Raw genomic sequence first — 27,231 nt, forward strand, 5'->3', positions numbered from 1 at the left:
GTATGTTTATTGGAATGTTTGTTTCTTTGTAACGCCGCTACTACTGAATCGATTTGGCTGAAATTTGGAATGGAGATAGATTTTACTCTGGATTACCACATTCATCAGGTCGCGATCATCTCCATACTATGGCGATGGACCTGCCTAATAACTTTATGCAACGTGTTATAAAACATTTACTTAGTCGAGGTTACTGCACCATTGATGAGTTCCTTAAAGAAAGTGCTTGGAGGCCATTGCATCAGCTTCCACCCTTACACAGGAAGTAAACCTATTAGAAATTGTAAAGTTGTTAGCATTTGTAAATTAATACTGTATTATTATTTTTTTTTAAAGAACAACTGTTGAGTTTCTTGCCGGAGATATTACCCTCATCTGTTGTTTATTTGGGATAGGAAATAAATTGTAGAAAATATTCACACTGACACATTTCAAATAGGTTGACTAATAAAACAGTGACAGGGTAGTATGAAATTATTATAACCCGTGCGTATTAACTAGATACCTGGCTACCAAACATACATACAAATACAGTACAAACACCATTCGAGCTGGGTGTCAAGTTAAATTGCACGAGCTGTAAATTGTTCATTAAATTTATTTAATCTAAACCGCTGAAATCGCTGTCGCGGGCGTCCGCTAGTTTATAATATATTAATAGTAAGCTTTATTCGGGATTATTCAGAGAAACAATAATTATTATCCACAAACCAGTCAAGGTATACCTACATCTGTGGTAATAAAAGGCTGTTATGTTAAGTACGTCAGTTATTTCGCATCTTTTGTAAGGACAGCTGGTTGCAGTTTCATTCCACGTTTAATTATGTTGGCCTTCCTGCTGATAGCTGTGCTGGCGCTGACTTACATCGTCAGCACTGTTGTGAAACCCAAGAACTATCCACCGGGTAAGTGCACACTTTTTATACATATTTTCGGCTTTCGGCCGTGACTAGTTACCACCCTACCGACAAAGACGTATCGCCAAGCGATCTAGCCTTCCGGTACGATGGCGTGTAGAAACCGAAAGGGGTGTGGATTTTCATCCTCCTCCTAACAAGTTAGCCTATACAATGCAAACACACAAATAATCAAATCTTTCCTCTTTATAGTATTAGTATAGATAATATGTATTACTTGTGAGAATTGTGTTTTCATGCGATGACCAAGTCAACCTTAGTTATATTTAAAAAACAAAAGATTTTTAATAATGATATGGTCAGGTCTGAGAGGAGACTCGAGCTCAGCATTGAGTCGAATATGGGTTAATAAAGATGATAGCCAGTATAAGATGTTGTTAGCTTAGATAATTACGTAACAATTTGAGACAGAAGTACGGACTGAATAAAGTAGCCGTCTTGGTATCACCAACGTATGTTTTCTGTGGTATTACATGGATCTCACAACTTTTTGCGGTAGAAAAAATTATTTGTGAGAATCTATAGATTCTAATAATAATTTATTCTACCGTAAATATTTAATATATACCGTATATTTGTTTGTGTGTCGTTTTGTTATTGATGGCATAAATTATTATATTTTCAATAAATTATTATATTGAATAGAATGAGTTTCGTCTACATTTTGTATTAGGTCTCGACTGTCTTTTAATTGCTTTCTACACTTATGGACTGAGCTTGTTTTTTTTCTTTTCAGTTTTTGTATAATTTATGCAGTTGGGTTTTTTTATTTGTTTCATTAATTTATTTATTTCACACTTTTTAGTTACGATAGATGGTGAATTTCAGGTTTATTTGTTACGTTTGTTACATGTTACAAAGTACGATAATGTATACCTACGTTCAACCGAGGTTAAGTACATATTCAAAAAATTCTACGAAACCCTCGGTGGGTGAATCCGATCGCACTTGTCCGATTTTTATAATCAATATATTTAATTTAGTCTATTTTAGGTGTTTTATAACTTCACTTCATAAACCTCGCACTTTATAGTCATCCGCCTTGCGTATTTTGTATAGACAATTAATAAGTAACGTTTCTCAAATTGGGGTTTTTTTTTAACATGGCCGTCATATACCATTTTGAAATCCTCACAAAAGCCATTGAATTTGATACCCATGTTGCAAAAAAATTTCACCTCGAGTCTATAGCGTCTCACAATCGTCTTGTTGGTTTTCTTTAATTTCACCTATCTAAAAACACTTGGATTATTAAGACAAATCTAACGATATCTTAATTACTTAAATCCGTCCAGCGGTTTGGAAGATATGATGTAATATAACATACATACACACAAGATACGCGCGAAAAACATAACCTTTCTGGCTGTCGGGTAAAAAACATATAATGAGGTATTGTATTCAAATGATTTTCAACGGGTATAACAAATGGCGTTAAAATTAATCTGTTAATAATGTAAATGCAACTGAATAAAATATTAAATGACAATAGAGTTTATCTTATGTTATATAATTGCATGAAGATAATACATATTTTTACTTTAAATTACAATTATGTTTATTTTATAAAGTAGCGGATTCTTTGGGTATGTTTCGTTTTTGTATATTTCTTGTGAATGATGTCATCTTATTTCTAACTTAACACCTTTATTCATTCGCTTGTATTTTTATGACTATTATATATTTGACTAGCGAACGTCCACGAGTTTGTCTACATGAAGTTCAATTTTTTCCCGCGGGAACAATGAAATTTCTGGAGTAAAGAGTAGCCTAGTATGTTGCTCAGTAAACTTCCAGTGAAAATCTCATTAAAATAGTTCAGCCTGTTATCGCTGTTTAGTGTTGGAAATAGTAGTCTGTGACGGATATGACGTCGCTCGATCTCGTGTTGGCTTCAGTGTGCTCGTGGCGTTCAAGTCGTCCACATCTCTTGTTGTGTAATTCTTTATGGGTTATTTGGGATAGGCGGAGAGAGTGACTTGAGTGGAAAAGGGGAGTGTTAGTCGACTGTCAAAGGATCCTTTAACCCTACACACATCGTTCGCAAGTACGTGACTCCACTCAAGGTCATTCTCTGCCATTCTAGGGTCTTATTTTGGTTACAGTTTGATTTGTTAATTAAGTTGTCCTGACAAGCGTTGTGAATCATAACCTTTGTTCGACATTAGTTTTCTTATATTTGCAATAAGAAAACTAATGTCGAAGTCCTTTGAGTCCACTAAAAAGTCGTTTAAAATATACTTAAGCTCGGAGAAATAGTCCGACAAACATTTGGATAGAATTTTACTTTGCGGAAGTTCATCATGAATATATAATAATTTATTTATTTTGCTATCATCCGCGAAAAGCCGACGAACCCATGCGACGTCACCCATGTCCGACAAAATACTCTCTACGTACGTTTCACCCCGAAACCGGAGCATTTTGTATATGTATATGTCAAAATAGCATACGTCAAAGATAGAGAATTAGCCTGCTGTTGTTCCATTATTAAAAATTAATAGCTGTTACTACCTTAGGCCTTAAAGTGCATTATTGATATCAATATGTGTAATTTGTTTTCTCTTATACAAGAGTGGTATTAACTTTAAAATAACAATCGCCACTAAATTAAAATTGTTTCGCTTTGCTTATTATGTCTTAATACATGCGAATGTTTATAATGTTTATAATATTTAGAAAAATAATATTGGCGAATGTATTATTTTATATTTGATTCTGTCTTTTTGTAAATAAAAAAATCCGCACATAATTTAATTAATCAAAATCCTATTAGAGGGCGAGGTGTGAACATAATCAAATTAAAAGTTTACTATTAACTAAAGTTATAAACTATCTGTGTACAAAATTTCATTTTGCGTTATTGTTAGCCGCACTTGATAGCTCAGTGGATATGATCTCTATCTTCGATTTAGAGGGCGTAGGTTCAAGGCAAGCACCACCAACTTTTCATTTATGTGCATTATATGTACCTATAAAAAATAAATATCACATCATAAACTGTGAAGGAAAACAAAGTGTGAGGAAACCTGAATAACTGTATTTTTTTTTAAATATATGAATGAAGTCTGTCAATCCGCATTAAGCCAGAATGGTGTACTATTAGCTTAACCCCTTTCATGCTGAGAGGAGTCTCGTGCTCAACAGTGAGTAGAATATGGGTTTATACATAGGAATAGGGGTTAATGATGATTAACGATGGAAAATTTCCAGGTCCAAGATGGTATCCATTTTTTGGCTGCAATGGCATTATAAGCAGTAGGATGGGCAAACATGGCTCGCAATGGAAAGTGTTGTCGGAGATGGCAAAGGAATACTCTACGAACGTGCTCGGCTTGAAACTCGGCAGTGAACTAGTCGTGGTTGTCTACGGCATGAAGAACATACGACACGTTGCCACTGAGAAAGAATTCGACGCACGACCTGACAGCTTCTTTTTAAGACTGAGGACATTTGGGAAACGTACAGGTAAGAATTAATGTGTTTTAAGTTCATCATCATCAAACCCATATTCAGCAGAGTCTCCTTTCAGAATGAGTGGGGTTAGGCCAATAGTCCACCACGCTGGTCCAACGCGGATTGGCAGACTTCACACACGTAGATTATTAAGAAAATTCTCAGGTATGCAGGTTTCAGGGTTTAAACATTTGTTTTGGATGGTGAGCCCGTCCTTGAGTTATAAAATTATAAAATACCTACACTAAATCTTGACAAATGTTATATTAAAACTTTTCTCATGAATTATATCTATTGGTGAAAACTACATAAAATTTCAGCAGTCTTTGAGTTTATCGCAATCAGACACAGATGCGACGGAATATCGCTTTGTTTTATGATATGTATCTTAATGTACCTACACATATATAGGTACATTTGACCATATTTTTACTTTCAATATTTTTTGCATTACGTTACAGGACTAACATTTGTTGACGGTCCAGTATGGAAGGAGCACAGACCTTTCACTTTAAAAATTTTAAGGAACTTTGGTTTTGGAAAACGAGCTATGGACGTTGAAATCCAAGTACAGCTCTCCCAGGTTTTGGAACGTTTGGATAACTGCAAAGGGACGCCTATCAACATCAGGATGTTTACCGCCATGGCTATGTTGAACGTGATATGGATGTACGTCGCAGGTATGGATTTCATTGGTAGGCATCGACCGTGGCTAATTGCCAACCTAACAGCATAAACTTATCAAGTGACTTAGCCTTCATTCGCACGAGATTTTTTTAAAGGACTTCAAAAAAGCGTTCAAATACAACAAAATGCATTCCCAGGCGTTTTTAAAACACGACGCTTTTTTTCGAGCAGTGTTGCCTGATTTTCAATTTTGGGTGTTGGAAATTGTAATGTTGTCATCAATTGTAAAACATAACATTCTGTGTGATTTGTTTTTTAAATAGCAACTGTTGAGAAGGTTCTACTGAGAAGAAACCGGCAAGTTAGCCGGTTTCTCAGCAGAACCTGCCTTCCGAACCGGTGCCGGTGGTAGCATCTTTACAAATAGTCAAGTGACGTATCAAAAGTGTTTGTAAACTGAGCCTACTTGAAATAAATGAATTTTGAATTTGAATTTTGACCTTCATTTATATTCGAACGCTTTCCAATGTCGTTAAAAAAGCACTCGTGCGAATGGGGCTTAGAGTTCGGTACGATGTCGCGTAGAAACAGTCAGAAGTATGAATATAATAAAGTTGTACCTCTTTCAAGGAAGCCTGCTTCCATGTTAAACGTCGTAACTTAACAGTGAAATCTTAGCCCACTAAGTTGACCGAAGATTTCAAGAGGGTTACTGGATATCTAACGGCTCGAGATTGTGGTATATGTCCAACAGTGGATGCCCATCGACTGTGTAATATTGTTGATGATGATGATGATGATGATGATGATGATGATGATGATGATGATGATGATGATGATGATGATGATGATGATGATGATGATGATGATGATGATGATGATGATGATGATGATAATGATTATGATGATGTTGATGATTGTTATGATATTACATTAGGGTAATTAAAAACCCTAAATTTTGGATTCTAATAGCAAAATTGGCATTCGTTATCGGTATATTATTAAATCGGTTAGTGTATTAGCCTCCTGAAAATTCAAACAGGTACATTTTTTACATTATGTTGCTAAAATACTTAAATATTAATATTCACATTTTTAAGACTGCTTAATATTATGATCATACTATATACATCAACATTGAAAACGTAAACAAAGTATTTCAGTTGAGTGTTAATACTTTAAAGTTTCGACTGAAATTCGATTGTTTCAGTCATGATACAGTGGCGCTGTAGTAGTGTAGTTGCGTGGCACTAAGTTACAAAAAAGGTGTGTTGTTGTGATTTCTTTTTCAGACTTAACACCTACGTCTCAAGTCAAAGAGCGTGCCAACAAATAATATTTTTGGTCATGATAATGCTCGAGTTGAATTGATATGTATCAGGTGTTTATGAATAGATCATTTTGTAGCATACTGTCGTAAATTCCATAATATGAACTAGATAATCCTGGGTTTAGTTCTTTTATAAAATTCTTGGTGTGTTTGTTTAGGTCAGGTTAATTTGTTCTCAGGTGAACATCTAGAAGAAAGTACAATGAAAAAGTTACTAAACTCAATAAGTCAGAGGACAAAGGCTTTCACGATGGCAGGCGGTTACCTTAACCAGTGGCCGTGGTTGAGATTTATCTTTCCAACATGGAGTGGTTATTCGATCTTACAGAAGCTTAATAGTCAGATGTTAAATATTATCCGGGTAAGCTCTAAGCTTTAAGTTTAAAGGCAATAATGTAATAAAAATCGATTGATTACATCCAGAGATATGAAATTTCTGAAAAGTTTTAATTACCAATTATTTTTTTATTCTTTACAAGTTAGGCCTTGACTACAATCCTACCTGATGATGCAATCGAAGATGGAAGCGGGCTAACTTGTTAGAAAGACGATGAAAACTCCACACCCCTTTCGGTTTCTACACAACATCGCTTGGCGGTACGTCTTTGTCGGTAACTAGCTACGGCCGAAACCTCCCACCAGTTAAAATAAGTTACACTTAATTACTTTATGTATCCATAATATAGAAAACCAGACTTGGAGCTTCCACGCGCATATGCAAGACTTGTTATATAAAAATGCCTGCGTACTGAATTTTAGACCGTCATATATAGATTCGATCGTTATTATTATATTATTTTTTTTCTCTCTCATTTATTTATTAATTCTTTTTTTTTAATTTTTAACAATATAAGTATAAAATACAAAACATTATTATTATTATTATTATAATAAACTTGATAAAAGGGAAATGTTAAGAAATTTTCAAAGATGGATAATAATAATTAATGTACAAAATAGAAATATCTTTTAACCTGAATATCCAACCTTCTATTTTAGGAGGCTGTAATTAAACACAAGAACAATAACGTAACAGGAAACGACTTAATTAACTCATTCTTAGAAGAGATGTTCTTAAATAAGGAATTTTACACGGGTGAGCAAATAATATCTAAATCAAGATCTTCAGTTTGTTACGAGTAATTAATAATCAATCTTTTATCGGTAAATGTTATTTACCATTTTACTTTTTGGGTACGGAAAAACACAAGCAATAATGTTTAAAAGCAGCTTAGGTATCTATACTAATATTATACAGCTGAAGAGTTTGTTTGTTTGCTTGCTTGAACGCGCTAATCTCAGAAACTATTGGTCCGATTTGAAAAATTCTTTCAGTGTTAGGTAACCCATTTATCGAGGAAGGCTATAGGCTATACATTATCCCGTATTCCTACGGGAACAGAAACCGCGCGGCGTCAGCTAGTTGGGTAATAAAAGCAAAGTCAATCTATAAAATCTATTATTGGAATTGATCAAATGAAATTATCAATTTTCAGACGATCAACTTAATGGCATTTGTCTGGACTTCCTCCTCGCGAGCTCCAGCACTGGAAGTAGTGTCCTGGACTTCGCCATCATCATGCTCCTCCGTCACCCGGAAAAGCAGCAAAAGGTGTATGAGGAGATAAAACAAGTGTTGGGCGAACATTTCCCGACTTGGGCGGACAGCGAAAAGTGAATTTTCTTTTCTTAAACTTCTCATAGCGCAAGGCTCATATAGAAAGGGGGATATATAGTTCAGAACCACCACGCTACTCTAATGCGGTATGGCGGGCTTACGTAGATGACGTTTGATTTTGTAACCATCACTATCAAATGTTAATGATAAATAATTACCGGAACCGACCGCTTAGCGTGCTTCCTAAGGCACAAGGTGAAACACCACCAACTTCCTAACTTCTAAAATTGTTTTGAATTTTGAAAATTAATCAAGAAAAAAGTTATTATTTCAGAGCCCCACCCAGAACTCAATAGAGTTTCATAATCATTCCTATAAAGTGGTACTTTTGTGCCAATTATCGTTTCCAACCTTATCTGCTGCAGTTCTCAATTTTATATCGCCAAATAGGATCCGATCCCTTTCCCAGGAAACCAGCGAGGTCTATTTGCTATCATCCCGGCACGTTTCTGAAGGAATACATGAGTAGAGTTTCTCAAACTCAAACCACAGTTCCTGTAGAAAGAACCACCTTAGACTTGTTTCGGGCTGCCCGTCCGCAATCCGCAATAAAATCATTCATGGAGAGCTACATCTCCCAACAAGAGTTCATAATCTCAAGCAGCGTTTGAAAAGCTAGTTGGGGAAATCTGCCAATAATTCCAAATCGAGGCTTGTCAACTTTTATGACGCCGTCGTTCCTGACGAAGAATTCCTTGATTTTCATTGTCATCTTGATGTAGATTCCCGGAACCGTGGTTAGATCCACAGTGATCTGATCCACTTAGGCTACAACACCCTTACCGACACTCACATGAGAGGGCCTTAAAGAGTTGTTCTACCTTTCATATTCATCTAGCGAGCTACATTACATAGTTCCCATACTGGGGTCTGTACTGAGAATTTATAGTATGAATTCAACAATTTACTTATGTATATGAATATTATAATAATCATGTCTGTGTTTGTCATTTTAGGCTCGTCTACACATCTGCCTTCATCTACGAAGTACATAGATGCTGTACAATCGCTCCGTTCCCCGGTGGAAGACGAGCTTTAGCAGACGTCACTATCGACGGGCATGTTATACCTAAAGGGACGACAGTGCTGCTGTCTCTAGGAGACTTGCACGTAGACTCGGACATGTGGATCGAGTCGGACAAGTTCATGCCTGAGAGATTTATTGACGAAGCGGGACAATTAAAGACGACGACAAATGTGTATCCATTTGGTATAGGTAAGTGGACTGTCGTAAAATATACTAATACTGTAGTACTTCATATTCTAGGTTGTGTCCTGTGTCAGCTATGTGATGTGGAGATTTGTTTCTTCCAAAAAGTTTTCAGTAAAAAAAAAATCAGCTCAGAGTATATAGATACCTCTCTGAGGTACGGAGGTGTATACTCGTAGCTACTAATTTCCCAACTACGGGCTGTCGGTGCTTTTTATTATGAGTTTTTTTGGAAGAAAGAAAACCTTGCTATTACTACAACACCAAAGACAACCCGTGTTCAGAAATTAGGATATCTATAAGATGAAACAGCACTACTTTTTTGTCTCCATCTATTGTACATAATATTTAAATCTTGGAATTGTCTTGTAGTACTTCAGTCGCTTAACATAGTCCGAGGAGTCGATGGACGTTGAGGTCCCAAGGTGCTGAAATGGCGACCCTGCAGAAAGAGCAGTGTTGGTCGACCCCCTAGGTGGACTGATGACATCAAGCGAATTGCAGGGATTCGCTGGATGCAGGTGGCTCTGTATCGTGATGTTTGGAAGTCTCTACAAAAGGGCTATGTCCTGTAGTGGACGTCTATCGGCTGATATGATGATGATGATGATGATGACTTCAGTCGCTTTCTCTCTGTTCCAGGCCGCAGACGGTGTCTAGGCGAACCTTTCGCCAAGGTGTTCATATTTATAATGCTTGCGGGCATTGTTCAGAAATATAAGATAGTATGCTGCGGACCACCTCCATCGGCCGTACCAGTAATAGGCGTACTAGCGGAACCCCGGTATTTCACCGCTGAGTTCGTGAAACGACTGATATGAAAATGCAACGACTTATATACCTAAATGTCTATTAATTTATTTTATTTATGATCATATATCTTTATTTACCATTTACCAGGACCTGTAAGGTATTGAGTGTGTATAATTCGAGGACCTTTAAACTTCAGATCATCGAGAACATATCACACAACGGAACATATATGAGCTTTAAGTTGTTCTGATAACCTGAAGTAGATCTTTGGAATATGACGCGGGCGTCTGAACGTTGGGCTTATTAATCTTCGCTCCAAGACCGCCCGCTCTAAGTTCTCCGTTATTTAAGAATAAAAATAGATACTATAAAAAACAAGACAAGTTTATTTTTATACCATTTCATTTAGTTAAGTATTTTCATAGAATTTATTTATTTATCAATAATTATTACGTATTACGTAAGTAGCATAATATGAGTTAGTAAAGTTCAAAAACTTAATTATAATATATGTTTGTAGAAACAATGTGAATACTACAACTACGTGTGGCATGTTAAATTATATGTTTCGACGTTTTTACTATGTTTCATACAAATATTAACTTTATAAATGAATCAATAAAATACATATTATATGGATAGATCTTTGCCATCATCATCATTATCAACTCATATTAGACTCACTGCTGAGCTCGAGTCTCTTCTTAGAATAAGAGGGTTTATTCCAATAGTCCACCACGCTAGCCCAATGCGGATTGGCAGACTTCCCACACGCCGCGAATTTAGAAATTTCTCTAGTATGCAGGTTTCCTCACGATGCTTTTGTCATCAATATTCTCTAAAGCTAAGAGTTTACTTGCAAAATTACTTATTATTGTTACAAAGGATCTCAATTTCGTATAAGTCAACTAGCATATGTCAAAGATAGTGAAATAGCCTGCAGGATAAAGAACAAAGATAACCCTAAAATCACTTAACACTCACGGTCACTGTTTGTTCAAGCACCTGAAAGAGCAATTAAATCCTTGAACGGTATGCCATGCAGTGAGGTCAGTTTATTTTTTTGACTTTTTCACCCATAAGTAGCTGTTGTACTCACTTTTGAATCTGTAATTTATGGACTGACTGTAAATCCATACGCTGTGGCAGGTTATACAGAAGACCGATATAACAAGCCACTTTGCTTAGCGTCTGTGGACTATGAGAAAGCCTTCGACTCAGTGGAAACTTGGGCACGACTTCATCCAAGTGTTGAAGTGTTTGTATGAAAAAGACCTTGGCTTCTCTAGACTGCAGCAAGTTCTATATTAGAAGGGATATCCAAAGCTGCTTTACGAGTAGTAGGACAACACGAGCATAGAACCCCTTCTAGGTTTAATCGTTTAAGAGTTTAAGGTTTGAAATTTAGGCTTACTAATCTTACTATCATCTAGATTTGATGGCCTCCGTGGCGCAGTGGTATGCGCAGTGGATTTACAAGACGGAGGTCCTGGGTTCGATCCCCGGCTGGGCACAATGAGATTTTCTTAATTTGTCCAGGTCTGGCTGGTCAGAGGCTTCGGCCATGGCTAGTTACCACCCTACCGGCAAAGACGTACCGCCAAGCGATTTAGCGTTCCGGTACGATGCCGTGTAGAAACCGACAGGGGTGTGGATTTTCATCCTCCTCCTAACAAGTTAGCCCGCTTCCATCTTAGACTGCATCATCACTTACCATCAGGTGAGATTGTAGTCAAGGGCTAACTTGTAAAGAATAAAAAAAAAAATCATCATTATCATCTAGAATATTATTTTTGAAATTTTTATTTCTTTGGTTTCAAACGAAACATAAAATTAATTGATTAATTAATTAATTAATTTAATCGATTGTCCAGGAATTCCTTAAGCCTACGCCCATCTGTAACAAGTTTAGAGCTATGCTCGGAGTTTTTTTTCTTTAAACGCGATGGACCCTGCAGCTGCACGGTGAATCCATGAAATGCTAAGATATTCGTGATCGAAACACGCGTTTCTTTAACGAGACTGACTATTTGAGCCCACTCAAATGGTGGTAATAGTTGTAGATTTTGGTGGGCACAAAATGATCTAGGTAAACGAATCTACGACTGTGGATTAGAGCCGCTGAATGCAGGCTGAAACTGCTATGAAAAGTAATGGTAACACTTCTCCCTGGTCCCCGATATCTGACGTCACCCAGACGTGGGCTTTTTAACTCACGATCTCGGGGGCGCCCGGACTGATACACTCAGGCCAAGACACCCTTCCCGAACGGCCCTCTAAGTCGAGGTCCGAGTCTCAGAGGAGACACCCTTAGAGAGTCGTTCCGCCCATCTACTCTGCTTCTGCCTTCGGGCCCCATCAGGCGATGCTTCTGCGCTCGCCCAAACCCCCCGGTGACGCCGCTGAGGTCCCATAAGGAGCCTACGGCACTTACACAATCAGAAAAAACTTCTCCCTCGATACGCGAGGAACCAAATGATCGCAAGAGACTTCCGTATAGAGGACCTAGACTCGGTCATAATCAATCAAGCGATCGGAGTCTACGTCAGATCCGAGACGGCGCAACACCCGCACATCCGTGACATGCACGCACGCCCGCCCGATCGACTGGCTCCCCCACCGGACATACTTCAAGAAGTGACTTAACCGTGAGTCCGGCTCTACCTGGACGAAACTTTCAAGACTATACAACACTGCATAGCCAAGAAGAGACAATAAAACAACTCCCAACAGGGGGTCACCCAACGACCACTCTACATTTGTGTAGTGTTCAGAGTGCGTACACCGCACGCAGGAGGCGAATGCCTCGGACGTGCTTCCCCCCGGGCCCATGCAGGCCCGTGAGAAGGGTAACGGAGTACCTATGAGAATGGTATTGTTTTAGAATGTTATTCTAAAAGAGTTACATAATGTCTACAAGTTAATCTCAATGATTTTTTGAATCAATCATGATACAGAAATGTTTACATACTTCACAAACTTTTATTACGAATAAGTTTTCGTGACACTTTTCTGCCACCTTTTCTTACCACCGACTTCTACTATCAGCGTAATAAGTATGGTTCTGTCTTAAGACTTACCATTTATTCTTTTGTAGTTAAAAGCTTAAAAAATTAAATAATTACTTAACGTCACGCGGTAATACTTTAGATGATTATCATTAACGTATGTGAGCAATAAGCATTTAAAATATAAATAAATAGTTTATACATTATTTAATTACATGTACTCATTTAATTGGTAAATAATTATATAAATTAAAACACGGAAGCCTAAATTTACAGCAATATAACACTAACTGACGCCCGCGATTTCATCCACCGTTAAAGCGGTTTCAGACTAGCGTTTTATACGCGCGTATGAGCTCGTTTTTGGAAGCGCATGTAGGCGTTTATAGGCGCGGCTTTAAGCATACATTCAACTCGTACGAGCGTTGACGCTCTTCTAAGCTCGTATAAGCACGATACACCTTTCAGAGATACACGACACCACCGGTTCGATCGAACACGCCGAAATTTATGCGAGTCCGATTTTTTGAAGCGTAATGCAGCGCGCGTGTAAGAGCGTATGAAACGACCGTATACGCGCAAAAGAATACGCTAGTCTGAAGTAACCCTTAGACCTCTTCAACGGAAGGACGAACGGACGGTCGGACGGACTACCGGACGTCAACTAACTATAAACTATTTGTTGTATAACACCTTTGTTAGTTTAGCGATTTTCTATATTTCGCGCTTTTACACAGGATGTCGTAATCAATGGATCAAGTGGAAGATACTCGTAGCTCACCTTTTAACTATTTGTTTGATTTGAAAAAATCGTAGGATATCTGTTGTATAAAGATTTTTCAGATTTGAGTTACAAATGTGTGTACTGATCTTAAAAATTATATTTTCTTTGTATTGTATAACAGGCTATTATACAAAACAAAAAAAAATATAATGTATAATATAACACGGTTTAAGTGCAATAACTAATTCTGTTTAATTAAGATGGCTGGTTTAAAAAAATATCCTGTAATAATAAGTGGAGGTCACACCATCATTTTGGAAACTTATACACTGATCGTTGGTAAACCATTTGTGTATATTTATTGTAGTTAAATGCTGGTAAAAATACAAGGCAGGTGCTAAATTTTGAATATAAGAAAAAAATTAAGCAGTTTTCTTTAAGCTGTATTACAATATAAATATCTACTTGCCTAATTCTACTAATGTATACATTTGTATTAATTGGGATTGTAATAAACCTTCAGAAATAATGTTTGACATAGAGCCATGATTGCCGATTCCGGAGGGTGTGGGTTCGAATCCCGTCCAGGGCATGCACCTGCAACTTTTCAGTTGTGTGCATTTTAAGAAATTAAATATCACGTGTCTTAAACGGTGAATGGAAAACATTGTGCAGTACCAGAGAATTTTCTTAATTAAGAATTAAGTCTGGCAATGCGCATTGGGCCAGCGTGGTGGACTATAGACGGAGACTCGAGGTCAGCAGTGAGCCGAATATGGCTTGATAATGAAGATAATAAACATTACATTCCACAATAATACATACGATTGATGTCACGATAATCGGTTACGGGCTCTATTAACGTGATTTAAATCGAGGAGCACAGCTACTTTATAATGAAGCTTTTAATTGGATAATCTTTCATAAGTCATTAAAAGGTATAAAATAATAACATGAATTTATAGAGATGTAATTACGTCGACGCACGTCAGTTATTTCGCGTCTCTTGCATGGACCGTTGGCCTCAGAGTCATTTACACAGGCACTGATGTTGGCTTTCCTGCTGATAGTTGTGCTGGCGCTGACCTACATCGTCAGCACTGTTATCAAACCCAAGAACTATCCACCGGGTGAGTGTTTTACGCGTTTTTGTAGAACAGGGCATTCGGTTTTTTTCCATTGGGTAAACGAGTTATTAGGCTTCTTGCATGGACTTCCAAACAAAACGGTCTCGAGCCGCCGCCATCCAGCAGTCGTCCATCGGTTGTTAATGATGAAGATGTTAATATATTAAAAGGCATGGTAAAATGAATTTTGTAAAATCACAATATGTCAGTAATTATTACTTTTACAAAAAGGAGATATATATCCCCGTCTGACTACCGTACGTACGTACATTGTAAAATTGGTACCATAATGATTGTTGTAAACATAATAAATATTTTTTATTGAATTCGAGTGCGGAAACATTAAAATAGGCAATGAAAATGCCTGCATTTAAAATTTAATAATTATTTTTGTTTGTATTTGATCTACGATATTGTAAAAATTAAAAGCCAAAAAGAATTTTTTTTAAAAAAGCCCAAAAAAACTAAAATATTTTATTCTTTAAAAATTTCAAGTATCAACTTATAACCTCATTATATACCATTTATATGATAACAAAAACTTGTCGCGAGGTTTAATTACCTATCATTACCTAATTACATTGAAATTGGAATTATAATAAAGTTACCAGATCAATTTACATAATTAAATTGGTACTAGTTTATTTTCAAATTGCGCGACAAGCTTTTATTATCATTTAAATTGTATACATTGAGGTTTTAATTTGAAAGTTTAAATTTTTAAAGAAAAAAAAAATTTCTTCTTTTTAGCGCATTTACATAAAAGCGTTTTTAAAAAAGTTTTTTGCTTTTAATAATTATTTTTTGGTTATCGCTGGCTATCTCTGAGTCTGTTCATATTTTCAAGTTACTCTTAATATGCCCTTTCATTTGATACCCATATTGATGAAATGCATTAAAAATAACTATTCCGCCATCATGGATTTCGAATGACGTCATATAACATATCGTGCACCGTCATCAAAACTTAACGTGTATACAAAATTTCAGCTCAATCGGTTGAAGATATCTACTTCAAGCTGAGCTCAAAGAATCTACCGTAACATAAATACATTGCAAGTTAAATAAAAGCTTTTAAAAAAGTTCATCATTATATGACGTGAAGCGGACCTGAGATATCATGACTAGAAATTTAAATTATCATTTTCATTGCTTTTTTAATGTCCTGCAGTCAAATACAAAAAATATTTATTACATATTAGTATATGTGAACAATCATTTCGGTACCAATTTACTTTATGACTGTAAAATGTGAAGAATTACACGGATACGTAAATTGCTTTAATTATTATTTAATAATGGATTAATAAAATAATGATATAATTGTCGTGATTAATTGACTTCAATCATGTAATTAATGGAACTACGAGTACAATGTAATTTGTATATTATTTAAAAATCATTATTATTATGCATTTGCAACACCCAGACATACCTTTATGTTATTAATGTTTTTTTATGAACTTGACTGCGATTAGCGACAAATTACGCGAACTACAATCACACGGCATACTCGTAGTAGCGACAAAAAGTGAATTTCATGATTTTGTGTAGATTGTTGTGGCAACTACACTGTAGGTCGTGGTCGCAGACACGTGTCTTTGCGTCAACGCAACGTTGTAGGTATTTGAATGTGAACGGCCGTTGATTTCATGGTCAGTGATAGTAGACAGATTATCGTCTTTGCTCCAACGCAATGTTTTTTTTTTCTGTATAGGGAAAACTCCTCATGAACATCCGTTATACGTTATAGGGATACGTTTGTGTCCCTGCCACAAAACGTACCAACCAACATCGTCTCTTTTACATAAATTCTCTCTTTCCTTCTTCTCCTTGATCCCCAGTAATAAGTTCCAGAAAGTTCTTAGCTATATTGTATATTCCAATATTATAATAATTAGATTGACTACAGTCAGCTCGTGTCCCAGCTCCTTGGATATTTCCTCTCTTTCAGTTTGAAATCAAGGTAAATGAAACATGGTTTATTCTGCATTCATGTTTACCCAACTTTATAAATTTCCGATAAGTATAGTGTAAGGATAGCGACCCTCGAAGAGTGATCGCCTTTTGCCACGCCACTAAAGTCTTATCATATTACTTTCCTCTGGCATTTTCATCTTGAAAAATTCTTGATCTATTCTGAGCCAGAAGAATAATATTTATTTGAATAACGGAAAAGATTTACTAATACTAACGAAACGAAACGTTGTTTAGCAGATCTAAGGGCATCAACAACATGAAAACCCACACTGTCTTTTGCAGTGCGATGGTAGAATAGAGGAGGAACTACAAAGAGTTCATAAGCACACCGAAATAAATCCCTTAAAATACCTACAACCTTTCCGCCTACAATGACTTCGAAAATAAACTCTTTGTTTACGTAGTTATTATTGCCCTTCTGCGTATTGCTGTTGTACCAGTGTGACAAGCCTTAAATAAATTAAAATTCTGAGAAATTATTCTTGTTATTGAAGATAGTCTAATAGCTACCTACGACATTATATAATTGATACAAAATATTCTCAGCTCATTTTATGTAGAGAAAAATCGATAGGTATATTAAATTTTCATGGAAGTAGTGACAGCGTAGTAATTGCTAGAAAAAGTGCTGAAAAGATAAAACAATTTTTAATATTTTTTAATTAACTAATTTTTCTTTAAATATTTATGTTAGGTTATAACTGACTATGACGTCAAAATATGTAAATATGTAGCACACTCAACTTCTTACATAATTGGTAATTAAAATTTAGCTCAAAATAAGAAATAATTATGTTATTGTTCGGTGTTTAAATAAGGAACTTAATTACCTTAATTTAGAGTTCTTTCAACCCTGAGCCCTCATTCGCACGAGAGCTTTTTTAACGGACGTTAAAAAAGCGTTCAGATACAACAAATGCAATGCAAGTGCAAGCATATTCTTTCAGTGTTAGATAGCCCATTTATCGAGGAAGGCTATAGGCTATATATTCACACGGGAACGGGAACCTTGCGAGTGAAACCGCGCGATGTCAGCTAGTATACTAATACTGATTGGCAGACGTGTTGATAATTAAGGAAATTCTCAGGTATGCAGGTTCCCTCACGATGTTTTGCCTTCACCGTTTCAGACCCGTGATATTTAATTTCTTTAAATACTCATAACTGAATCACATTAGTGAATCACGTGTAGTTCGGTTTACAGGACACAACCAAATAAGAGAACGGCTGATAAAGCGACAAAGTATTTTTACACGAACCATTTGAGGCCACTTTTGTCTACTTATTTTCTCCAAAAATAAACATGTTGTTTACTTAGTTTTATACAAACGCTTGCAAAAATTAAGCATATTTTTACATTATTTTATACATTTTTACATTATATTATTGTTTATAGTTTATTTGTTAGCACTACTATTATTATTACTTTTTACTATTCTTGTACGCTCAAACTGAAATGTACTAGCCTGTAAGTTTCACATAAGTGAATGAGTGAATTCTTAGTGAAATAATAAATATTTTAAACCCATTTTCAAATCTTTCAAGGTCCAAGATGGTATCCATTCTTTGGATGCAATGGCATAATAAGCAGTAGGATGAGCAAACATGGCTCGCAATGGAAAGTGTTGTCGGAGATGGCAAAGGAATACTCTACGAACGTGCTCGGCTTGAAACTCGGCAGTGAACTAGTCGTGGTTGTCTACGGCATGAAGAACATACGACACGTTGCCACCGAGAAGGAATTCGATGCGCGACCTGACAGCTTCTTCTTACGACTGAGGAGTTTGGGGAAACGCATAGGTAAAGAGGTATTCTGAATGTACTGCAGCTAAGTTTTAATCACCTACATACTCCTACGGTACATATTCACGATGTTACTCTTTGCTTTTGTACAAAGGAATAAGAAGAACTAGACTGTGAAAGTATTTTTGCATACTGCAAACTATATTATTAACACGATTCAAATGACGTTGTTCTGTAGGCTAAGCGAATCTTACAATTCTATCGGCGAATACTCATACAAATGTTTTTAACGGCCTCCGTGGCGCAGTGGTATGCGCGGTGGATTTACAAAACGGAGGTCCTGGGTTCGATCCCCGGCTGGGCAGATTGAGATTTTCTTAATTTGTCCAGGTCTGGTTGTTGGGAGGCTTCGGCCGTGGCTAGTTACCACCCTACCGGCAAAGATGTACCGCCAAGCGATTTAGCGTTCCGGTACGATGCCGTGTAGAAACCGAAAGGGGTGTGGTTTTTCATCGTCCTCCTAATAAGTTAGCCCGCTTCCATCTTAAACTGCATCATCACTTACCATCAGGTGAGATTGTAGTCAAGGGCTAACTTGTAAAGAATAAAAAAAAAAATAAAGAATAAAAGACCTATTCTTAGAAACACAGATTCTTAGACACAAAATATCTTCGCCTATCATAACTTATCAGTTGCTTAAACTGCTTATTATTATATAATATTTGTTACAGGAATAACATTTGTGGATGGTCCTGTATGGCGGGAGCACAGACCATTTGCATTAAAAATTTTGAGAAATTTCGGTTTCGGAAAAAAAACGATGGATTTCGAAATTCAATCGCAGCTATCCCAGTTACTGGAACGCTTAGAAAACTGCAACGGGAGCTCTGTCAATATCAGAAATTATACTGCCATGGCTTTGTTGAATATAGTATGGAAGTACGTAGCAGGTAAAGATTTATTTACTAGCGAACCGGGTCAAGCTTTGCTTTGACTTATTTGCACTTATTTCTTCAAATAGACAACGTATAAGCCTACACCTACAGCCTTCTGGGCATCTTACCAATGAACATCGATTTCTACGACGCCTAAGTCTATAATTTATTTCTTACCGTTTAAACTAGACTACGACAAACATTTCTAAAACAAAATAAGCTGAATTAGTCTAGCCGTTTCGAGTTTTAGCGAGAAGCAGAGTAGCCGGCCGTTTGCGAGTTGCTTCTTTCTAGGCTTGCACAAGCAATTTTGAAACGCTTAGTTTGACTATACCACAGCTTAGGAGATGAGTCGACCTCCACAGTTGTTCTTTTAAAAAATAATTATTATAATTTACAAGAGTTCAAATCATTGGCCACAGACCGATGGTCCGACGACATCAAGAAGGTAGTGGGAAGTGGCTGGATGAGGAAAGCGGAGGATCGTGTGTGGTGACGCGCTCTCGGAAAGATCTATGTCCAGCAGTGACGGATACAGGATGATGTTGAAAATCATTAATAATTCTTTTCCTTTTACTGACGGCCCCCGTGGCATAAGCGGTGAATTTATAAAACGCAGGTCCTGGGTTCGATCCACGGCTGGGCAGATTGAGATTTTCTCAGTTGGTCCAGGTCTGACTGGTGGGAGGCTTCGGCCGTGGCTAGTTTGGTAACTAGCCACGGCCGAAGCCTCCCTACCGGCAAAGACGTACCGCCAAGCGATTTAGCGTAACGAATAAAAACAAAACTTCCTACGTGAAAGTGGAAGCTGATCCAATGTTTGTTCCAATCCAAAAATTCGTTAATATTGTGCAATAAAGTTGACATGAAAATATTTTTTTTATCTCTCTAATACACAATCTGAGCCTTTAAATATCTGGCTAAATTAATTGAATTTATATTCTTTTAAAATCCTGTCATAAACAGAAGTGTGCTAGATCTTATGTCTATTCATCTTATAATTCGATGGTGGTCATTCACTTTTACGTTGTTTTCAGGTGAGCACATAGAAGAGGTTAAAATGAAACAAGTACTAAACTTAATGAGTGCGAGGAGCAAGGTGTTCACAATGGCGGGCGGCTATCTGAACCAGTGGCCGTGGTTGAGATTTATCCTACCCAGGTGGTGTGGCTATTCAATTATAATGAAGCTCAATAGTCAGTTGTCAAGTATCATCCAGGTACGCTCTCAGTTCGAATTATAAAAGTCGCCACTGACGATAAATTATTCTCACGTTTCTGAAAAGCAAACGGCAGTACCCACGAGGCATACTATACAAGTCATGTACGCAGTGACCAACACACGATCAGTTTTAGTCGTGGGTGCTACAGAAACGTGAGAATAATTGACCGTTTGTAGCTAGCATAAGATCCCATTGATGCAAAGCCCCCGTGACACCGCACCGGAAAGCGCAGTGTTGGTCGACCCCCCAAAACTGCAGTTTTTGTAAACAAAATCCTGAAATAGGGCCTCTGCTTTTTGAAAATTATCGGTGATATTGTCAAATTGAACAAAAAATCAAAGAAGACGTCCTTTCTAAAGAAGAGAAAATTTACTGGAAAAATCTGTAACACTCAGAAATTTGGTAAAATGATTGATCATATAAATATTGCGCTGAAAATAGCGTTTGATGAAGCTTTATTTTAGGGTTTTGTTTTTAGGTAACAAAAACTACAACTTTGGCTTGCAGAAAATAAAAAATACGCTTTCCCAAAGTTGACTCGGCGTCGAATTGTTTGTTGTTGAGTTGTTGTTAGTATTTTTCCTCCCATTACAACGAATATTCGCTGGTTTCACACTACCCGACCAGACTATAATAGAAAATCAGAAAAAAAATGAATTAATTCATTGTTCTTCTGTTAACTCAAATTCATTACTAGAATTTGGGCGCGTGCGTAAACTAGCTTCAACTATAGCACAAGCATTGTTCTTTACTAGAAGTGCTAAACCAATTCATATGAAGTTTTAAACAGTTCCGCAACACAACTCATTACTGGTAACACGTACTAAATCTTCCATAATCTGATTTTTTCAACTTAATGTTGCAGGAGTCTATAAAAAGACACAAGGACAATTTAGTCACTGGAGATGATTTAATGAACTCATTCTTTAAAGAATCGTCCTTAAACAAGGAACTTTACACTGGTCAGTACATAATACGAAATTTGCTTAGTTTCTTAATATTTCAAAACTTCCGAATTGATAAAAATGTTTGTTTTCAGAGGACCAACTGATAGGCATATGTCTCGACTTCCTCATCGCAGGGTCGAATACTGGAAGCAGCGCTCTGGACTTTGCCATCATCATGCTTCTCCGACATCCAGACAAACAACAGAAAGTATATGAAGAGATAAAACATGTGTTGGGCGATAAGTTGCCGACTTGGGCGGACAGCGAAAAGTAAATTTTCTTTACTTTTGTACTGATGCGAGTATATATTTATATAAATATATACTTCTTCTTCTTTTTAGTTATCATGTATGTGGTAGAGTTTACGTGTTCATAGCATTTTGATAGCTGTGTTTGTAGTAAGATATTTTTTTTATCGACGTAGGTTTTTTAATTCGTTCTGTCTCAACATTATGTTTAAAGTTTTCAAAATAAACACCGGACAAATCCAAGTTGAACTTGCGTGAAGAAGGTTCCAAAATATAGACAATGGACGAACGAGGAACGATTCTGAACGGTCCGTTTTTTTGTCGATAGATATACACATGACAAACATGCTAATAAATAAACCTAAAATCATCTGACAACCTATCACTAACAATTTTAAAAACTGTTTCAGGCTCGTTTACACATCTGCCTTCATGTGCGAAGTAAATAGATGCTGTACAATCGCTCCTTTCGCCGGTGGAAGACGAGCTTTAGCAGACGTCACTATCGACGGGCATGTTATACCTAAAGGGACGACAGTGCTCCTGTCTCTAGGAGACTTGCACGTAGACTCGGACATGTGGATCGAGTCGGACAAGTTCATGCCTGAGAGATTTATCGACGAAGCGGGACAATTAAAGACGACGACAAATGTGTATCCATTTGGTATAGGTAAGTGGACTGTCGTAAATAAAATGCCATGTGACAAGGGTCAGGCAGTCGATAAATATTGCAGTACAAAGTCAGGATACCGTTCTCAATATTTTATCAATATGTTTGAGCTCACTATCATATTTATGCGGGAAATATATATAAAACACAACTGTCTAGGTATGTATATTGAATGTTGTGAAACTACGAACTATATACAATAATTTAACACTTATATTTATGGAGCACATACTCGTATTATGTTGAGGTCTCAATATAATACGAGTATGTATATGGTTGTATGGAGTATGTATATGGTAGTGTATGGTAGAGCAATGTAAGTCTGATCAGGTGAAGCGGTCGTTTTTTAATAAAATCTTAGATTCCTCTTCTTCTAGACTTAAACTTTTTTTTTAAGGTTAACAATTCTATATGTATATTTTACTTTTTTTTTAATGTTTGTTACCTCAAAACTTCGTCATTTCTTAACGAATTTTGAAAATTCTTTTTTTTTAAAAGGGGTATAGATACTTTTGAAATGGTCCCATTGTCATCATGTCAGGATCTAATGGTGGGATCCTGGAGAAATCGAGGAAAACTTTCAAAAATCGTAAGAAAGCTCTAAAGCACTACATTTTCATGAAGGTCTGAAGTCGATCTGTAAACCAGTGTCGTATTAATTTAAGCCGTTTCTGAATGAACTACTGAATGAAAGAATACTGAAAAATCTAAATCTTTATGGTATTCATTTATGGCTTGAATCATTATCGGGTTAGCATCGCCTTCAAACTGATCAGTATGTAATATGATAATGATAATATAACACAATATGATGTTATTTTAGTTAAGTCTGTGCGTTTTATGTTTATGAAGTCGGTTGTATTTTTACCCGACTGCAAGAAGGGTTATGTTTTTCGCGCGTATCTTGTATGTATGTATGTATGTAATATTCTTTATTACCTCATATCTTCCAAACCACTGAACGGATACACGTAATTAGGATATCGTTAGATTTGTCTCAGTAACCCAAGTGTTCTTTGATAGGTGAAACTAAAAAAAAATAACAAAACGACTGTGAGACGCTATAGACTCGAGGTGAAAAAAAAAAATTTTTTTCTAATATTGCAATATGGGTATCAAATTCAAGAACTTTTTGTGAGGATTCTAAAATGCTATATCATGTCCATGATTAAAAAAACTACAATTATTTATTAGTTGTCTATACAAAATACGCGAGGCGGATGACTATGGGTGCGAGCAGGTTTGTGAAGTGAAGTTATAAAATAGACTAAATTAAATATATTGATTATAAAAATCGGCTAAGTGCGAGTCGGATTTGCCCACCGAGCGTTCCGTAGATTTATGAATATTTGCTTAACCTCGGTTGGACGTATAAATTATCGTAGGTACTTTGTAAAGAACGTAATAAATAAATCCGAAATTAACCATCTATAGTAACTAAAAAGTGTGAAATAAATAAATTTATTTTAAAATAAACAAATAAAAAACCCGACTGCATAAAGTATAAAAAAACTGAAAAGAAAAAAAAAACAAGCTCAGTCCAGTACGTGCGTACGGTACGTTTTATGTTTTTGAACTCAGTTGTATTTTTTTTATTTTTCTTTACAGGTCGCAGACGGTGTTTTGGCGAACCTTTGGCGAAGGCGTTTATGTTCATAATGTTTGCGGGAATCGTTCAGAAATATAAGCTAGTGTGCAGTGGACCGACGCCATCTGCCGTACCAATAATAGGTATACTAGCCGAGCCCGTGTACTTCACCGCTCGGTACGTGAAGAGACACGACATTGGAACAGATTAAACATAGGCAGACAATGTTGTCCACTTACAGTACAGTAGAACCCGTTTAATACGATTTTGCAGGGACCCAACTAATAACGCGTTTTAGACGGGATATGGGTGTGATGGTGGGGGGATGATGTGTGTGTGGGGTGAAAAATATAACGACTAATGTTAGTTATAAAAATTACCAAATTACCAAATAGGTGTCAAAACTTATTATGCTACTAAAAAAATCGCTTATTCTGGTATGACAAATAGAATTTGATGTATTAGCAATTACGAAATTTTCAATTAAATTTTATTTTTCCAGTGCGTCTTAAAAATTTTCAAAAGGGGTAGTTTGCCGTTAGGGTCTTTCAGTTTTTTTAAGATATCATGTAATAGTCTTGTCCTGCAACATTGTTTAAGGAGATTTATAATGTTCTGATACATCTGTTGTAATTTATTTGTTGCATTTGGAATTACACGCGTGTGACATGAAGGCGTATTAAACGGGATGACGAGTAGTATTAAGGAAATGTATGAAAACATGTCTAAAGTTGTAGAGACTGGTGTAAAATGACGTATTATGCGAGAAATTGTTTTAAGCGTGATCGTCTTAGGCGGGTTCTACTGTAGTTATTTACTAAACACACTTCTGCAGGCTGCTTCACTATCTTTGACAAATTGCTAGTTGACATATACGTAATTGAGATTATATGTCATCCGGTGCGTACTGGTGGATATCATACAGTAGGTAGATGACATTACTCAATTGATTTTATGTGTATTAATAATAAAGACCAAAATAATGAACAGGCCAGCTGAAGAACGTAACCTTTGTTATATTACGATAAAGATATATCAGTCTTAACAAATTCGAGCTTTCATGCATATGTTTTTCTTAACTTATGACTAAGTAACGAGTAAAGATTAGCGTGTGATATTATCTATTTGTACGTCTATACTTCAGCCACATTCGATGAGCGCTGAACCTGTACCCAAGTGGCACGACAATTCTCTTTCTACGATCGCAAACGCTTCAAAACTGGAAAAATGTATGACAATGATAGATCTTGATCACGTGACCTGTCGATAACAAATGTCATCACCAAACATTTTTCTAGTTTACTAGAAAAAACATCCTGAGGAAACCTGCGTACCAGAAAATTTTTTTAATTCTCTGCGTGTGTGAAGTCTGCCAATCCGCATTGGGCCAGCGTGGTGGACTATTTGGTCTAAACCCTCTCATTCTGAGAGGAGACTCGAGCTCAGCAGTGAGCCAAATATGGGTTGATAATGATGATGATGATGAATTAAACTTAATAAAAAAAAATTATAAAAAGAAACAATTAAAATTAATAAGTTATGAAATGAAATGCGTTTTCTACCTACATATCTAATATGTTTGTTGCTAAACAGTGGACATCGAGAATGGCTTTAGTATAGGTTATAAACTAACACCGTCATCTACAAGTATCTGGGTATGTTGAGTTACCTACTGCGAATGCGTAATCTGCACCTGACCAAATAATGGACATGTTTAAGTTTGTGTAGACCCTTCGATAGAACTTTAATACTACATTATGATACAAGTGCGGTAGTTTGAAAATTACAGCCGAGGCGATATTGCAGCTCGAGCCAAAGGCGAGAGCTATAGTAAGAAAGCAGAGCCTGTAATTATCAAAGCGCACGAATGTCATACGACGTTTTATAACACATTTGCGAGGAAACACACTTTGAACACACTTTCTGATAATTAATTTGCATCTTTGCCTGTTTTCCATAAGATGACATTTTGATACGCTTGTCATGTTTGCACAGATAACGAAGTGCGCACACCAGCGTTTGTTTTTTTAGACAAATGCACCAAAAACAGCCAGTATTACTAATAAAGTAACATTTATTTTATATGTATAAAGGTTGCCGTTTATTTTATTCAAAATTATTACATTCAAAATTATTTGCCAAGTATTAAAGAAATACCGTTCGTTTTTAGACGGATGATAAACGTCTTTAGGTTCGTCACATGTGCATTTTACTTTACATTAAAGCACAGGTGCATAATGAGATACATTACGATATTGAATTTGGTGATTGATATAAGCGATACTTTACGAGCAAATGTGTTATAAAGTTTATTTATTAACGATGTTTTAAGATAAGTTTCTACTAATCTAAATATTTGGAAGCCGAAAAAACGATGAATGTTTCTTTTTACACCGAAGTAAATATGATAAAGTGTGTGTCAGCTCCGACGCACGAATGGAGTTTACTCTTTCAGATTAACTGTCTAAATAAGTGTATGTTGCTCCGCAGCATACACTATGTACGTCTCAATACCTACGCCTGAAAAGTGAAAGGTGCGCAGAATAGGTTGCGCACAAAAAACGTAACGCTGTCATTCGTTCATCAAATTTTACTGCCCATATTTTTTCATACCGGGAGTTATACCTATATGAAAAATCGATTCTTAAGGAGTAAACTCCAAAAAAAATGGAGTTAGTATAGATTCGAAATAAGTATAGATTCGAAATCATATAACTTTCTGTACTTCATAAACTATTAATTATGTCAACAAGAATATAATCAGAATAAAGTTGAAATTGAAATAAAAGTAGAATTATTCATGCCATATTGTCTTTGTTCTTTTCCATTTTATTATATCTAAGCGAGACCTTGCTTTATTATTGCAAACAATATATATTGATAGTACAAGAGCTAACTGTTTTATAATATTCCTACTGAACAATGTTTAGCTATCCTAATTTATTTTGTACATACATACTACAATTTGTGATTAAAAATGCAAGGTAGAGCGTAAAAAATACTATACGATTTATTCTCATATTAACCAAACATTCAAAAATCATTAAAATCGAGACCTTTCTTAGGAC

General features: G+C 36.2%; 1 protein-coding gene across 1 annotated transcript; it reads left to right on the plus strand.

The window, feature by feature from the left end:
• Positions 1 to 475: 475 nt before the first annotated feature.
• On the plus strand, positions 476 to 26,951 carry LOC112048657 (uncharacterized). The gene is made up of 18 exons (XM_052890836.1): positions 476 to 905; positions 4,131 to 4,385; positions 4,835 to 5,053; positions 6,489 to 6,691; positions 7,330 to 7,426; positions 7,827 to 8,004; positions 8,965 to 9,224; positions 9,861 to 10,036; positions 12,414 to 12,608; positions 12,739 to 12,843; positions 14,683 to 14,833; positions 18,356 to 18,610; positions 19,285 to 19,503; positions 20,526 to 20,707; positions 21,576 to 21,672; positions 21,750 to 21,927; positions 22,316 to 22,575; positions 24,184 to 26,951. The coding sequence occupies exons 1-18, from the start codon at positions 824 to 826 to the stop codon at positions 24,372 to 24,374; spliced, it is 3,303 nt and encodes a 1,100-aa protein (XP_052746796.1). The 5' UTR covers positions 476 to 823; the 3' UTR covers positions 24,375 to 26,951.
• The last annotated feature ends 280 nt before the right edge of the window (positions 26,952 to 27,231 follow it).

The sequence above is a fragment of the Bicyclus anynana genome, chromosome Z (assembly GCF_947172395.1).
Source record: "Bicyclus anynana chromosome Z, ilBicAnyn1.1, whole genome shotgun sequence".
NCBI lineage: Eukaryota > Metazoa > Arthropoda > Insecta > Lepidoptera > Nymphalidae > Bicyclus > Bicyclus anynana.

Coding starts and splice junctions, on each gene's coding strand:
- LOC112048657 (XM_052890836.1), top strand. CDS start 824: ATGTTGGCCTTCCTGCTGATAGCTGTGCTGGCGCTGACTTACATCGTC. Junction 21,673..21,749: donor AAACAAGGAACTTTACACTG/GTCAGTACATAA, acceptor GTTTGTTTTCAG/AGGACCAACTGATAGGCATA. Junction 22,576..24,183: donor TGTGTATCCATTTGGTATAG/GTAAGTGGACTG, acceptor TTTTCTTTACAG/GTCGCAGACGGTGTTTTGGC.